Genomic DNA, 15,042 nt, shown 5'->3' on the forward strand with positions numbered 1-15,042 from the left:
GTGTCCAGAGAAGGGCAACAAAGCTGGGGAGGGGTCTGGGGCACAGCCCTGTGAGGAGAGGCTGAGGGAGCTGGGGTTGCTTAGCCTGCAGAAGAGGAGGCTCAGGGGAGACCTTCTTGCTCTCTGCAACTCCCTGCAGGGAGGTTGGAGCCAGGTGGGGGTTGGTCTCTTCTCCCAGGCAGCCAGCACCAGAACAAGAGGACACAGTCTCAAGCTGTGCCAGGGGAGGTTTAGGCTGGAGGTGAGGAAGAAATTCCTCCCAGACAGAGAGATTGGCCCTCGGGATGTGCTGCCCAGGGAGGTGGTGGAGTCCCCATCCCTGGAGGTGTTCACAAAAGGCTTGGATGTGGCACTTGGAGCCATGGTTTAGTTGTCAGGAGGTGTTAGGGATTAGGCCATAGGTTGGACCTGATGATCTCAGAGATCTTTTCCAACCTAGCTGATGATTCTATGAGTCCATGATAGGTGCACTCAGAAAGCAGAAGGTGAGGTCTTCACCCAAGCTATTTCTCCCCTTGTGCACTTCACTGTCACTGCCCAGCTGCCCTTTACCTGTAGGGGTCATTGATGATGCCTCTGTAGATCCACTTCTCCAGGATTTCAAAGTAAGGCACACTGGCTGCCTTGGTTAAATACAGGCACAGCTCCTGGGCCTGGCTGTCCCCTGTGTAATTGAAGGTCTTGTCGTGGAGTAAGCTCAGGGTTGATCCTCCCAGGCACTCACCTTTATCCACAGAGGTAGCTAAGAGCAAAACACACAGAGAGAAGGCACAAAGCTGCCACAGGGGAACTGAAATGAATGTAGCAGTTGATGAGCAGGCCCTCGGGGCTCAGCCCTGGGACCAGAGCTCTTCAGTCTCTTCCTCAATGACCTGGCTGAGGGCACAGAGGGCACTGGCAGCAGGTTTGCTGCTGGCACCAACCTGGCAGCAGTGGTGACAGCCCTCAGGCTGTGCTGCCAGCCAGAGCTGGGCAGGCTGAGAGCTGGGCAGGGAGCAAGGCAATGAAAGCCACCAAGGGCAAGGGCAGGGTCTGGCAGCTGGGGAAGAAGAAGCCCAGGCAGCAGGAGAGGTTGGGCACTGAGCTGCTGGAGAGCAGGGAAGGGGACAAGGAGCTGGGGGTGCTGGGGGATGGGAGGCTGAGCAGGAGCCAGCAATGAGCTGTGGTGGCCAAGAAGGCCAAGGGCCTCCTGGGCTGCATGAGAAGGGCTGTGGGGAGGAGGTGAGAGAGGTTCTGCTGCCCCTCTGCTCTGCCCTGCTGAGGCCACAGCTGGAATCTTGTGTCCAGTTCTGGGCCCCTCAGGTCAGGAAGGAGCTCAGGGAAGTGCTTGAGAGAGTCCATGGCAGAGGCACAGAGCTGCTGCAGGCAGTGGAAGATCTTCCTCAGGAGCAGAGCCTGAGGGAGCTGAGGGCTCTGGAGCTTGCAGAGGAGGAGCCTGAGAGGTGCCCTCTTTCATGTTTATAAAGATTTATAGGGTAAGAATCTTCCAGTACCAGAAGGGGGCTGCAAGCAAGCTGGGGAGGGACTTGGGATCCCAGGGCTGCTCTCCAGCCAGTCCCTGCCCAGCCTGGATTGGTGCCTGGGCTTGCCCTGAGCCAGCTGCAGGACGCTGCCCAGAGCAGAGCGGTGAGGGAGAATCACCTCGCTCGACCTCCACTGCTGAGGACTGTCCAGCCTGCCTTACCGACTTACCAAGTGAAGCCAGGATCTCCAGGGTCCTCATGGTGGGCTGGATGTAGAACCAGAGCTTCTGGAGGGAGAGGAGGCCCTGCCTCTGGAGGTGCTCCAGCTGGGTGATGAGGATCATGTACTCCTTGAGCAGGGTGCGCATGGCCGCCGCCAGCGCGTGGTTCACCTGCCCGTACTCGAAGGAGGACTTCTCCTCTATAAACCTGGCAGCAAAGACAGGAAGCAAGATGGGAAAACCTTGGAGGGGAGGCAGAGTTCCTCCACTTCCAGGAAGCTGATCTTCAGCACAATGTCTGGGGTGTGCTGGAGTCCCACACCTCGTCCGTGTCCTCCCCTGCCTGTTTCCCACCACCCAGGGCAGAGCAGGGAGGGAAGATCATGAACGGTCCAGGCTGGAAGGGAGCTCCAGAGCTCAGCCAGGCTAACCCTCTGCACTCAGCAGGGACATCCTCCACTGGATCAGGTTGCCCAGAGCCCTGGCCAGCCTCCCCTGGAACATCTCCAGGCATGGAGCCTCAACCACCTCCCTGGGCAGCCTGCTGCAGTGTTCCAGCAGCCTCCTGGGGCACATCTTGTTCCTCACATCCAATCTCAATCTGCTCTGCTCTGCTTTGAAGCCATTGCCCCTGCTCCTGTCCCTGCAGGCCTTTGGCAACAGTCTCTCTGCAGCCTTCTTGGAGCCTCTTCAGGTCCTGGCAGGCTGCTCTGAGGTCTGCCTGGAGCCTTCTCTTCTCCAGGCTGCTGTTTCCTCTCAGAGTGCAGAGGAACTGAAATTATGTGCAGAGCCACCATGTACACAGAAGAAGAGGAGTAAGAGGCTGAGGGGAGACCTCATTGCTCTCTACAACTGCTTGAAAGGAGGTTGTGGAGAGGTTGGTGCTGGTCTCTTCTCACAGGAATGCCTTTCAGACCTGGCTGTGACCTTCCAGGCATGACTGTGGCCTTCCAGGATCTGCAGGGGGCTCCAAGAAAGCTCCAAGCAGAGCCTGGGCTGCAGCAAGAGAAGTGTGGCCAGCAGGGCCAGGGAGGGGATTCTGCCCCTCTGCTCCACTCTGCTGAGACCACAGCTGCAGCTCTGGGGCCAGGTCTGGAGCCCCCAGCACAGGAAGGCTCTGGAGGGGCTGGAAGGGGTCCAGAGAAGGGCCAGGAGGAGGAGCAGAGGGCTGGAGCTGCTCTGCTCTGCAGACAGCCTGAGAGAGTTGGGCTTGTGCAGGCTGGAGAGGAGAAGGCTCCCAGGAGAGCTTCTGGTGGCCTGCCAGGAGCTGCAGGGGGCTGCAAGCAAGCTGGGGAGGGACTTGGGAAGGGGTGAGGGAGGGATAGGACTGGGGGGGATGGAGCCAAAGGAGAAGTGGGGAGCTTGAGATTGGCTGTGAGGAAGAAGTTGTTCCCCAGGAGGGTGGTGAGAGCCTGGCCCAGGTTGCCCAGGGAGGTGGTGGAAGCCTCCTGCCTGGAGGTGTTTGCAGCCAGGCTGGAGGTGGCTGTGAGCAACCTGCTGCAGTGTGAGGTGTCCCTGCCCATGGCAGGGGGTTGGCACTGCCTGAGCCTTGAGGTCCCTTCCAGCCCTGACAATTGTCTGATTCTCTAAGTCCAACTGGGAAGCCTACTTTACAAGGGCTAAAACAACCTGACAGCTCCTAGCTGCACCATCACTGCTAGGAGGCCCAGGATAGGCCAAAGCTAAGGTGAGATCAATGGAGAAGTGAAGTGACAGCAGAGAGGAGAAACCCAGCAGAGAAACTGCAGCTGAAAGCAACCCCAAGAGGCGGTTGCTCTGCTTTCAGAACCCCACAGGTTACAGCTCAGGTTGGCAGTCAGCATCTGCACAGGCACAGAGGCACAGGAGGGGAGAACATCCTCCTGTGCTGAAGGGCAGCTTGGTACCTGGTGACAGCAGAGTAACTTGCTGCTACAGGCAGAATCCTGGTCACCAGCTCTTTGATGGACAAGTCCAGGTTGGGATCCACTGCAAAGGCTCTGCTCTGCCTGCCCACCAGGGGCTGTGCTGTGATGTATCTCCCATCCACACCAATCAGAACATACAGCAAGTCCTCCACAATCATGGACTCCTGAGATGGCAAGGGCAAAGTTCCTGTGCTCAGAGAGAAGGGAAGCAGAGGACACAGTCAGAACATGCTGCAGTGCTGCCTGGGGGCCCATTCACAGCACACAGTCTGGCTTGGAAGGGAGCTCCAGAGCTCAGCCAGCCCAGCCCCCTGCACTCAGCAGGGACATCCTCCACTGGATCAGGTTGCCCAGAGCCCTGGCCAGCCTCCCCTGGAACAGCTCCAGGCATGGAGCCTCAACCACCTCCCTGGGCAGCCTGCTGCAGTGTTCCAGCAGCCTCATGGTAAAGAATCAGAGAGCATTAGGGATTGGAAGGGACCTCCAGAGATCCTCCAGGCCAACCCCCTGCCAGGGCAGGGCACCCAGGAGCACATCCAGGTGGGGCCCAGAGCTGGACACAAGATTCCAGCTGTGGCCTCAGCAGGGCAGAGCAGAGGGGCAGCAGAACCTCTCTCACCTCCTCCCCACAGCCCTTCTCATGCAGCCCAGGAGGCCCTTGGCCTTCTTGGCCACCACAGCTCATTGCTGGCTCCTGCTCAGCCTCCCATCCCCCACCACCCCCAGCTCCTTGTCCCCTTCCCTGCTCTCCAGCAGCTCAGTGCCCAACCTCTCCTGCTGCCTGGGCTTCTTCTTCCCCAGCTGCCAGACCCTGCCCTTGCCCTTGGTGGCTTTCATTACCTTGCTCCCTGCCCAGCTCTCAGCCTGCCCAGCTCTGGCTGGATGGGAAACTCAAACCCAGGCATCACCAGTGGGGCTGAAACAGGGCACAGAAGGAACTCTGTGAGTGATGCAGGTTTGGCCTTTTGCTGTTTGCTTGCTTTTTAAACTCCACTCTTCATCTGCAAATTGCAAGGAACAAAGTTTTGCTTTCCCTCTGAGTGCCATGAAACCTGAATGACACCTCTGAAGAAACACAAACAGGTTGCCCAGAGTGGTGGCTGAAACCCCATCCCTGGAGATGTCCAAGGTGAGGCTGGGCAGGGCTCTGGGCAACCTGAACTATTGGAGGATGTCCCTGCTGAGTTCAGGGTTGGCCTGGATGAGCTTTGGGCAGAGAGGAAACTGCTGAGGGTCAGCAAGGATGAGAGCAGAGCCCTGCAGCTGGGCAGGAAGAATAACCTGCAGCAGCACAGGCTGGGAGGGGATCTGCTGGAGAGCAGCCCCAAGGAGAAGCACCTGGGAGTGCTGGGGGGCAGCAAGTTCTGCAGGGCACAGCAATGTGCCCTGGGGGCCAAGAAGGCCAAGGGGCTCCTGGGCTGCACTCAGCAGAGTGTGGCCAGCAGAGCCAGGGAGCTTCTCCTCCCCCTCTGCTCTGCCCTGCTGAGGCCCCAGCTGCAATCTTGCAGCCAGCTCTGGGCTCCCCAGCTCAGGAGGGACAGGGATCTGCTGGGGAGAGGCCAAGGGAGGGCTGCAAGGATGCTGAAGGGCCTGGAGCACTGCTGCTGAGCAGAGGCTGAGAGCCCTGGGGCTGCTGAGTGTGGAGAGGAGAAGGCTGAGAGGGATCTGAGCAATGTCTCTCAAGAGCTGAGGGCTGGGGGTCAGGCAGGAAGGGCCAGGGCCAGGCTCTGCTCACTCTGCCCTGCCATAGGCCAAGGGGCAAGGGATGGAAAGTGCAGGCCAGGAGGTTGCAGCTCAGCATGAGGAGGAACTTCTTGCCTGGGAGGCTTCCAGAGGCCTGGAGCAGGCTGCCCAGAGAGGTTGTGGAGCCTCCTTCTGTGGAGCCTTTGCAGCCCTGTCTGGATGTGTTCCTGTGTGCCCTGTGCTGGATTCTCTGCTCCTGCTCTGACAGGGGCTTGCACTGGAAGCTCTCCAGAGCTCCCTCCCAACCCCTCCCATCCTGTGAGGCTGTGACCTCTGGAGGTCCTTTCCAAGCCAGACCATTCTGTGACTCCACAGAGGCCTGAGCTTCCCTGTGCATCACATACCTATGGGCACTGTTGTGTCAGTGCTTAAACTCAGGCCAATCAAGAAATCCCCAATCAGTGCAGGTCTCTCATACACCCAGGAGGGGAAGACTGGGATGGGCTGCCCAGAGCTCTTCCTGCTCTGCCTCTCTCGGAGGGCTTTCCGCGTCAGCTCCAGAGGCTGTTGACAAAAGAGAGGAGAGAAAGAGATCCTCAGCTCCACAGACAGCTTGGCCTTGGATGGGAACCTCCAAAGCTCTCCCATCCAACCCCCCTGCAGGCTGCAACAGGTGGCTCAGAGTCCCAGACAACCTGGGGTAGAGCTTCTACCACCTCTCTGGGCATCCTAGCTCATGGTCTCACCATCTCCAGCACTCAAATTGTCTTCTCTCTATCTAAGTCTTCCTCTTGCAGTCCAATCCATCCCCCCCTCCCCCCACCTTGTCCTGGCACAACAGAGCCTTCTCAAAAGGCTGTCCCCAGCTTTCTGCTCAGCCTCTTGAAGCACTGAAAGGCCACCAGAAGGTCAACCTGTGCCAGTGCCTCACCACCCACCTGGGGAACAACTTCTTCCTCACAGCCAATCTCAAGCTCCCCTCTTCTCCTTTTGCTCCATCCCCCCAGTCCTATCCCTCCCTCACCCCCTCTAAAGTCCCTCCCCAGCTTGCTTGCAGCCCCCTGCAGCTCCTGGCAGGCCACCAGAAGCTCTCCTGGGAGCCTTCTCCTCTCCAGCCTGCACAAGCCCAACTCTCTCAGGCTGTCTCCAGAGCAGAGCAGCTCCAGCCCTCTGCTCCTCCTCCTGGCCCTTCTCTGGACACTTCCAGCACATCAGCCTCTCCCAGCCTTTGGGAAAGTCCTCCCCCAGCTCTTCTGGAGCCCTTCACATACTGGGAGGCTGCTCTAAAGTCTCCCTGAAGCCTTCTCCCCTGCAGGCTGCCCAAGGCCAACTCTCCCAGCCTGGCCTCCCAGCAGAGGGCTTCCAGCCCTACCAGCACTGCTGTGGCCTCCTCTGGCCCTGCTCCAGCAGCTCCCTGGCTGGGCTGTGCTGAGGGCTCCAGAGCTGCCCCAGCACTGCTTGGGGGTCTGAGCAGAGCCCAGCAGAGGGGCAGAATCCCCTCCTGCCCCTGCTGCCCACACTGCTGGGGCTGAGCCCAGGCCAGGCTGGGGCTGGGCTGGCAGCGCTGGGTGCCAGCTCCTGGCCAGCTCTGCACCCCCAGCACCCCCAAGGCCTTCTCTGCAGAGCTGCTCTCCAGCCCTGCACCCCCAGCCTGCATCCACACTGGAGGCTGCCCCCATCAGATGCAGTTCCTTGTACCTGGCCTCCTTGAGCCCCAGGAGGTTCCCCCAGGCTCCCTCCTCAGCCTGCCCATACCCAGCTCCAAGCAGCCCAGAGCAGTGCCAGCACGGCTGGGGCTGGCTGTGCAGGGTGCCAGCTCACACCCAGCTGTGCCCCCAGCAGCCCCTCCAAGCCCTGTGCATGTGAGCAGGAGGGGAAGCTGTGGTGCCCCAAGGACAGGCCAGGGACATTACCTGCTGGGCACTGGAGCTGGCTGCCACGCTGCCCAGCTGCTTGCGCAGCTCCTCCAGCTCCTGCAGGGAGATCTTGGAGGCAGAGGTGGGCAGGGAGAAACTTGTGCTGCCACTGGCTGCTGAAGCTGCTGCAAGCTCTGCCCTCTCCTTAGCATTCTGCTGCAAGTACTGGAGGGTCTGCACACACAAGCAAAAGGAAAGGCTGGGTGAAGGTTGGTCAGCAACACACCACAGCAAACAAACCACCACACAGACACGGGAGGGCTCTGCTGAGGCTGAGGCCACAGCTGCACTCCTGGGGCCACCTCTGGGCTCCCCACTTCCAGAGGCAGGGAAGTGCTGGGAGAGAGTCCAGGGCAGGCTGCAAAGCTGCTGAGGGGCCTGGAGCAGCTCTGGGAGCAGGCAAAGGCTGAGAGCCCTGGGGCTGAGACCCTGCAGGAGAGCAGCCCCAGAGGGCAGCTGAGCAATGCTCAGCAAGAGCTAAAGGAGCTGTGGGGGGCAAGAGGCTGGGGCCAGGCTCTGCTGAGTGGTGCCCAGGGCCAGGCCAAGGGGCAGAGAGTGGCAGGCAGGAGGTTGGATGTGAGCAGGAGGAGAAAGTTGTTTGGTGTGAGGCTGCTGGAGGCCTGGAGCAGGCTGCCCAGAGAGGTTGTGGAGTGTCCTGGGGTGGAGAGCTTCCAACCCCCCCTGGGCACTGTGCTGCTGGGCAAGCTGCTGGGGGTGCCCTGCTGGAGCAGGGCCTGGGGCTGGGGGATGCCCAGAGGTCCCTTCCAAGCCTCCCAGGGCTGGAATCTGGGGGTTGTGTGGATCAGAGCCAGCTTGCCCCTGTGGATCTGTGGATCTGCCCCAGCTTGCCAGGTCTCTGTGGTTTTCCTCCAGAGAGGTGCAGGGGTGGGGAATGTTTTCAGCATGGCAGCAGAAGCTGGGAGGGGTTACCAGCTGATTTCAGCACCATGACCACCCCAAAGCAGGCTGCACTTCAAAGCAGCTGAACACTGACAGGCCTGAGCTCCTCCTGTGCCCAGATGACCAACTGCTGGCTGAGGGAAAGGCTGTTGGCTGCCTAGACTTTGGAAAAGCCTTTGGCACTGTTCCCCACAGAGTCCTCCTGGCCCAAGAGGCTGCTCAGGGCTTGGCTGAGCAATGCTCTGCTGGGTACAGCACTGCACAGGCTCAGAGGGTGCTGCTCAGTGGAGGTGACTGCAGCTGGAGGCTGGGCACAAGTGGTGCTCCTCAGGCTCACTGCTGGGACCACTTCTGTTGAGCATCTTCACTGATGGCCTTGATGAAGCCATAGACTGTGCCAGCAGTGGGGCTGCAGGGGACACCAAGGGAGGTGGAGGTTGCTCTGCAGCAGGGCAGGGAGGCTCTGCAGAGGGACTGGGATGGATGGGGTCCATGGGTTCAAGGGATGAGCTCCAACAGGGCCAAGGGCCAGGTCCTGCACTGGGCTCACAACAACCCCCTGGGGAGCTGCAGGCTTGGGGCAGTGTGGCTGGGAAGCTGCTGGCAGAAAGGGACCTGGGGGTGCTGATCAACAGGAGCCAGCAGTGTGCCCAGCTGGCCAAGAAAGCCACTGGCATCCTGGCTGGGAGCAGCAATGCTGTGCCCAGCAGGAGCAGGCAGGGCACTGTCCCCCTGTGCTGGGCACTGCTGAGGCCACAGCTCCAGTGCTGTGCCCAGAGTTGGGCTCCTCAAGGCAAGAGAGAGGTGGAGGTGCTGGAGCCAGGGCAGAGCAGGGCAAGGAAGCTGGGAAGGGCCTGCAGCAGAAATCTGCTGAGGAGAGGCTGAAGGAGCTGGGGATGGTTAGTGTGGAGAAGAGGAGGCTGAGGGGAGAGCTGCCTGCTCTCTGCAGCTCCCTGAGAGGAGGTGGTGGAGAGGTTGCTGCTGCTCTCTTCTCACAGGTGATGAACAAGAGGCAATGGCCTCAGGCTGCAGCAGGGCAGGCTCAGACTGGGCACCAGACAAAGGCTTTTCCCAGCAAGAGTGGTCAGAGCCTGGCAGAGGCTGCCCAGGGAGGTGGTGGAGTCCCCAAGCCTGGAGGTGTTTCAGGGTGCTTTGGCTGTGGTGCTTGGGGCTGTGGGTTAGGGGTGACCCTTGCAGGGTAGGGTCAGTGGTTGGACTTGGTGACCCTGAGGGGCTTTGCCTCCCTGGATGGCTCTGTGGCTCTGTGGTAAGACACCCAGGTAGGCCAAAGGAGAAACCAACCTCTTTGTCTTCTGTGAGTTTTGACAGCAGGTAAACTAAAGAATCCAGGTGCCTTGTGTTTTTAGACTTCAGCTCATCATACTTCTTTAAAAACTCCTCAGGAGTTCTGGAGAACTCTGCTATCTTCACCTGCAAAACAGCACAGCAAGGCCAAGGGCTTGGTGGGCATCACCACCACAGCAGCCAAAGCAAGAGGAGAATAAGAGAGGCCTTGGGAGAGGACAAGAGGCAAGGTGCAGGCTGCTGCCCAGGTGCTTCAGGGAATGGCTTCTGGAGGCAATGCTGCAGCATTGGCCTTCTACCAGCAGTTATGGTGGAGGAGAGTGGTGGTGCTGGCACTTCAGCTGCTGGAGAAGGGACTGCAGGGGAGGAAAGATGAAGGGAAGCAGAGCAGGACTCACTTTCATAGAAGCATACAATAGTGCAGACTGGAAGGGAGCTCCAGAGCTCAGCCAGGCCAGCCCCCTGCACTCAGCAGGGACATCCTCCACTGGATCAGGCTGCCCAGAGCCCTGGCCAGCCTCCCCTGGAATAGCTCCAGGCATGGAGCCTCAACCACCTCCCTGGGCAGCCTGCTGCAGTGTTCCAGCAGCCTCCTGGGGCACAACTTGTTCCTCACATCCAATCTCAATCTGCTCTGCTCTGCTTTGAAGCCATTGCCCCTGCTCCTGTCCCTGCAGGCCTTTGGGAACAGTCTCTCTGCAGCCTTCTTGGAGCCTCTTTAAGTACTGCAAGGCTGCTCTGAGGTCTGCCTGGAGCCTTCTCTGGGCTGCAGGTGCTCGGTCTGCAGCTCCTCTATCAGTAAGTTCATTCAGGGCTTTGGCATTGCTGAAGCCACCTCTGGACACAGGGGCTCCTCTGAAGGCTCCACTAGCCAAGAGAGACCTCCATGAACTGGCCTGAGCCCAGGGCAGAGCAATGGAGGTGGTGGGGTGTGCACACACCCTGCTCTGAGAGGCAGTGAAAGCTCCACAGGCACTGCCACCAGCTGCTGCAGGGGAAACCTGGAGTGAGACAGACTCTGTGACCCTTCTCAAAGGAGTTGAAGGAAGCACTCCACACAGCATGGGATGGGATAGGAAAGTGGAAATGGAAGTGCAGACAGGCTGGAGAGAAGGGATGACATCCAGAGGCACCTGGGCAGGCTGCAGAGCTGGGCCCAAGCCAAGCTCAGGAGGCTCAACAAGAGCAAGGGCAAGGTCCTGCAGCTGGCTCAGGGCAATCCCAGGCACCAATCCAGGCTGGGCAGGGACTGGCTGGAGAGCAGCCCTGGAGGAAAGGCCTTGGGGGTGCTGGGGGAGGAGAAGCTCAGCAGGAGCCAGCAGGGAGCACTTGCAGCACAAGGAGAAGAGGCTGCTACCTCCTCACTCCAGTCTGCACCTCCCCTGGGGCAGCTTGGAGTCAAGTTACCTCACCACAGAGTAAGGAAAAGGCAGATCACATCAGCAGGAGAAATCTCACTGAAGCTCTTGAATCCCCCTGAGGCAAGGCTGTGACTTTCAGAGCTGATGGAACCTCTGTGTCAAGGACTGCCACAGAACTAAGCCACCTCCTGCCCTGCTGCCTGTCCCACTGTAAGCTCAGCTGTGATGACACAGCAAGGGCTGCATGGGACAGCAATGTGCCCTGAGGGCCAAGAGAGCCAAGGAGGTCCTGGGGGGCAGCAAGCAAAGTGTGGCCAGCAGGGCTGGGGAGGTTCTGCTCCCCCTCTGCTCTGCCCTGCTCAGACCACAGCTGCAATCCTGTGGCCAGTGCTGGGCTCCCCAGGGCCAGAGAGACAGAGACCTGCTGGGGAGAGCTCAAGGGAGAGCCAGGAGGAGGATTTGGGGACTTGAGCAGCTGCCCTGTGGAGAGAGGCTGAGAGCCCTGGGGCTGCTGAGTGTGGAGAGGAGAAGGCTGAGAGGGATCTGATCAATGTCTGTCAAGAGCTGAGGGCTGGGGGGCAAGGGGAGGGGGCCAAGCTCTTTTGGCTGGGGCACAGCCATGAGCCAAGGAGCAATGGATGCAAACTGGAACAGAGAAGCTTTCAGCTCAACAGGAGGAGGAGAAACTCCTTTGGTGTGAGGCTGCTGGAGGCCTGGAGCAGGCTGCCCAGAGAGGTTGTGGAGTCTCCTGCTCTGGGGACTTTCCAACCCCACCTGGATGCTTTCCTGTGCAGACTGCCCTGGGTGCCCTGCTCTGGCAGGGGGCTGGGCTGGATGTCAGTGGGGCAGCTCAGTCTGGAGAGGAGAAGGCTCCCAGGAGAGCTTCTGGTGGCCTGCCAGGAGCTGCAGGGGGCTGCAAGCAAGCTGGGGAGGGACTTGGGAGGGGGTGAGGGAGGGATAGGACTGGGGGGGATGGAGCAAAAGGAGAAGTGGGGAGCTTGAGATTGGCTGTGAGGAAGAAGTTGTTGGCCAGGAGGGTGGTGAGAGCCTGGCCCAGGTTGCCCAGGGAGGTGGTGGAAGCCTCCTGCCTGGAGGTGTTTGCAGCCAGGCTGGAGGTGGCTGTGAGCAACCTGCTGCAGTGTGAGGTGTCCCTGCCCATGGCAGGGGGTTGGCACTGGCTGAGCCTTGAGCTCCCTTCCAGCCCTGGCAGTCTGTGATGATCTCTGGAGGTCCCTTCCAACCTCTAACTCTCTGTGATGCTGTCATTCTGTGATCTACTGTAGAAGCCTGGGGCTCTCTCGCCCCTTTCCTGCTCACCACTGCTGCCAGGGATGCTCCCAAGGAGGCAGAGCCTTAGCTCCTGCGGTTAGGATTGGCTGAGGCAAGACTTGAAGGACTGCCCCTGATGGGAAGTCCTGCCCTGATCGCCCTGCTCCGGCAGCGGGGCTGGGCTGGATGCTCTCCGGAGGCCCCTCCCCAGCTCTGCCGTGCTGTGCTGCCGTGAGGGGAGGCTCACCTTGGCACTGTGTGCAGAGACAGTGGTGGTGACATAGGGAGTCCTGTTCTTCTGCAGCAGGTCGATGTAGAGCTCGGCCCCCTCGCCGCCGCGCAGCCGCAGCAGGCTCAGCAGCTCGTTGACGTCGTGGTGAATGCGGAACTCGCTCATCCCGCCGGCCCCGGGGCTGCACAGGGGCAGGCAAACACGCTCACCCCCTGCCCGGGGCTGCAGGGCCCCTCCACAGCCCACCCCCTGCACGCAGCAGGGACACCCTCCACGGCATCATAGCATCAGTGAGGGTTGGAAGGGACCACAAGGATCATCCAGTTCCAACCCCGCTGCCGTGGGCAGGGACAGCACACACCAGAGCAGGCTGCCCAGAGCCTCAGCCAGCCTGGGCTTGAACACTTGAGTGCTTGAGTCCTGTGTCCAGTTCTGGGCTCCTCAGGTTAGGAAGGACATTGAGAGACTTGAAGGTGTCCAGAGAAGGGCAACAAGGCTGGGGAGAGGCCTTGAGCACAGCCCTGTGAGGAGAGGCTGAGGGAGCTGGGGTTGCTTAGCCTGCAGAAGAGGAGGCTCAGGGGAGACCTTCTTGCTCTCTCCAACTCCCTGCAGGGAGGTTGTAGCCAGGTGGGGGTTGGTCTCTTCTCCCAGGCAACCAGCACCAGAACAAGAGGACACAGTCTCGAGCTGTGCCAGGGGAGGTTTAGGCTGGAGGAGAGGAGAAAGTTCTTCCCAGAGAGAGTTGTTAGCCATTGGGATGTGCTGCCCAGGGAGGTGGTGGAGTCCCCATCCCTGGAGGTGTTTAAGAGGGGACTGGATGTGGCACTTGGTGCCATGGTCTAGCCATGAGGTCTGTGGTGACAGCTTGGACTTGATGATCTCTGAGGTCTCTTCCAACCTTGGTGATATTGTGAGACTGTGATACCTCCAGGGCTAGGGCCCCAACCACCTCCCTGGACAACCCATTCCAGGGCTTCACCACTCTCATGGGGAAGAACTTCCTCCTCCCCTCCAGCCTGAATCTCCCCACCTCCAGCTTCATTCCATTCCCCTACTCCTATCACTGCCTGAGATCCTGAGCAGTCCCTCCCCAGCCTTCTTGCAGCCCCCTGCAGATCCTGGCAGGCCACCAGAAGCTCTCCTGGGAGCCTTCTCCTCTCCAGCCTGCACAAGCCCAACTCTCTCAGGCTGTCTGCAGAGCAGAGCAGCTCCAGCCCTCTGCTCCTCCTCCTGGCCCTTCTCTGGACCCCTTCCAGCCCCTCCAGAGCCTTCCTGTGCTGGGGGCTCCAGCACTGGCCCCAGAGCTGCAGCTGTGGTCTCAGCAGAGTGGAGCAGAGGGGCAGAATCCCCTCCCTGGCCCTGCTGGCCACACTTCTCTTGCTGCAGCCCAGGCTCTGCTTGGCTCTCTGGGCTGCAAGTGCTCCCTGCTGGCTCCTGCTGAGCTTCTCCTCCTCCAGCACCCCCAAGGCCTTTCCTCCAGGGCTGCTCTCCAGCCAGTCCCTGCCCAGCCTGGATTTGTGTCTGGGATTGCCTTGACCCAGCTGCAGGACCCTGCCCTTGGATCAGGTTGCCCAGAGCCCTGTCCAGCCTCCCCTGGGATAGCTCCAGGCATGGAGCCTCAACCACCTCCCTGGGCAGCCTGCTGCAGTGTTCCAGCAGCCTCCTGGGGCACAACTTGTTCCTCACATCCAATCTCAATCTGCTCTGCTCTGCTTTGAAGCCATTGCCCCTGCTCCTGTCCCTGCAGGCCTTTGGCAACAGTCTCTCTGCAGCCTTCTTGGAGCCTCTTCAGGTACCAGCAGGCTGCTCTGAGGTCTCCCTGGAGCCTTCTCTTCCCCAGGCTGAACACCCCCAGCTCCCTCAGCCTCTCCTCACAGCAGAGCTGCTCCAACCCCCTGAGCATTTCCCTGGCCTCCTCTGGAGCCTCTCCATCAGCTCCAGGTCCTTCCTGTGCTGAGGGCTCCAGAGCTGCACACAGCCCTGCAGGTGAGGTCTCCCCAGAGCAGAGCACAGTGTCACAATCACCTCTCTGCATCTCTGGCAGTGCTGCTTTGGCTGCAGCCCAGGCTGCCCTTGGCCTTCTGGGCTGCAGTCTCCCCCTGCCTGCTCCTGGCCAGCTTCTCCTTTGCAAACAGTCTCTCTACATCCTTTTTGTAGTGCCCCTCAGTGTTTTCCTTGAGGTTTCTGTGAGGCCTCCCCTCCAGCTTGTCAAGCTCCCTATGAGCAGTCACCCCCAGCACACAGTACCACAGCATCACCAAGGTTGGGAGAGACCTCAAAGATCATCAAGTCCAACCTGTCACCACAGACCTCATGGCTAGACCATGGCTCCACCATGGCTCCAAGTGCCACATCCAATCCCCTCTTGAACACCTCCAGGGATGGGGACTCCACCACCTCCCTGGGCAGCACATCCCAATGGCTAACAACTCTCTCTGGGAAGAACTTTATCCTCACTTCGAGTCTAACCTCCCCTGGCACAGCTTGAGACTGTGTCCCCTTGTTCTGGTGCTGGCTGCCTGGGAGAAGAGACCAACCCCTTCCTGGCTACAACCTCCCTGCAGGGAGTTGCAGAGAGCAAGGAGGTCTCCCCTGAGCCTCCTCTTCTGCAGGCTAAGCAACCCCAGCTCCCTCAGCCTCTCCTCACAGGGCTGTGCTCAAGGCCTCTCCCCAGCCTTGTTACCCTTCTCTGGACATGTTCAAGTCTCTCAATGTCCTTCTTAAACTGAGGGGCCCAGAACTGGACACAGGACTCAAGGTGTGGCCTAAGCAGTGCTGAGCACAG

At 60.0% G+C, this 15,042-nt stretch overlaps 1 protein-coding gene across 1 annotated transcript in view; it reads right to left on the reverse strand.

The window, feature by feature from the left end:
- The window catches only part of TUBGCP2 (tubulin gamma complex associated protein 2), a 47,157-nt gene extending 34,735 nt beyond the window's left edge, over positions 1-12,422 (reverse strand). The window contains exons 1-7 of the mRNA XM_054174738.1: positions 12,273-12,422; positions 9,393-9,521; positions 7,188-7,364; positions 5,679-5,838; positions 3,571-3,778; positions 1,693-1,892; positions 553-742 (exon numbers count right to left, since the gene is read on the reverse strand). Coding sequence (XP_054030713.1) covers positions 553-742; positions 1,693-1,892; positions 3,571-3,778; positions 5,679-5,838; positions 7,188-7,364; positions 9,393-9,521; positions 12,273-12,422 — 1,214 coding nt within the window. The remainder of the gene's footprint in view (positions 1-552; positions 743-1,692; positions 1,893-3,570; positions 3,779-5,678; positions 5,839-7,187; positions 7,365-9,392; positions 9,522-12,272) is intronic.
- Positions 12,423-15,042: the final 2,620 nt, after the last annotated feature.

This window comes from Dryobates pubescens, chromosome 30 (genome assembly GCF_014839835.1).
Source record: "Dryobates pubescens isolate bDryPub1 chromosome 30, bDryPub1.pri, whole genome shotgun sequence".
In the NCBI taxonomy this organism is placed as follows: domain Eukaryota; kingdom Metazoa; phylum Chordata; class Aves; order Piciformes; family Picidae; genus Dryobates; species Dryobates pubescens.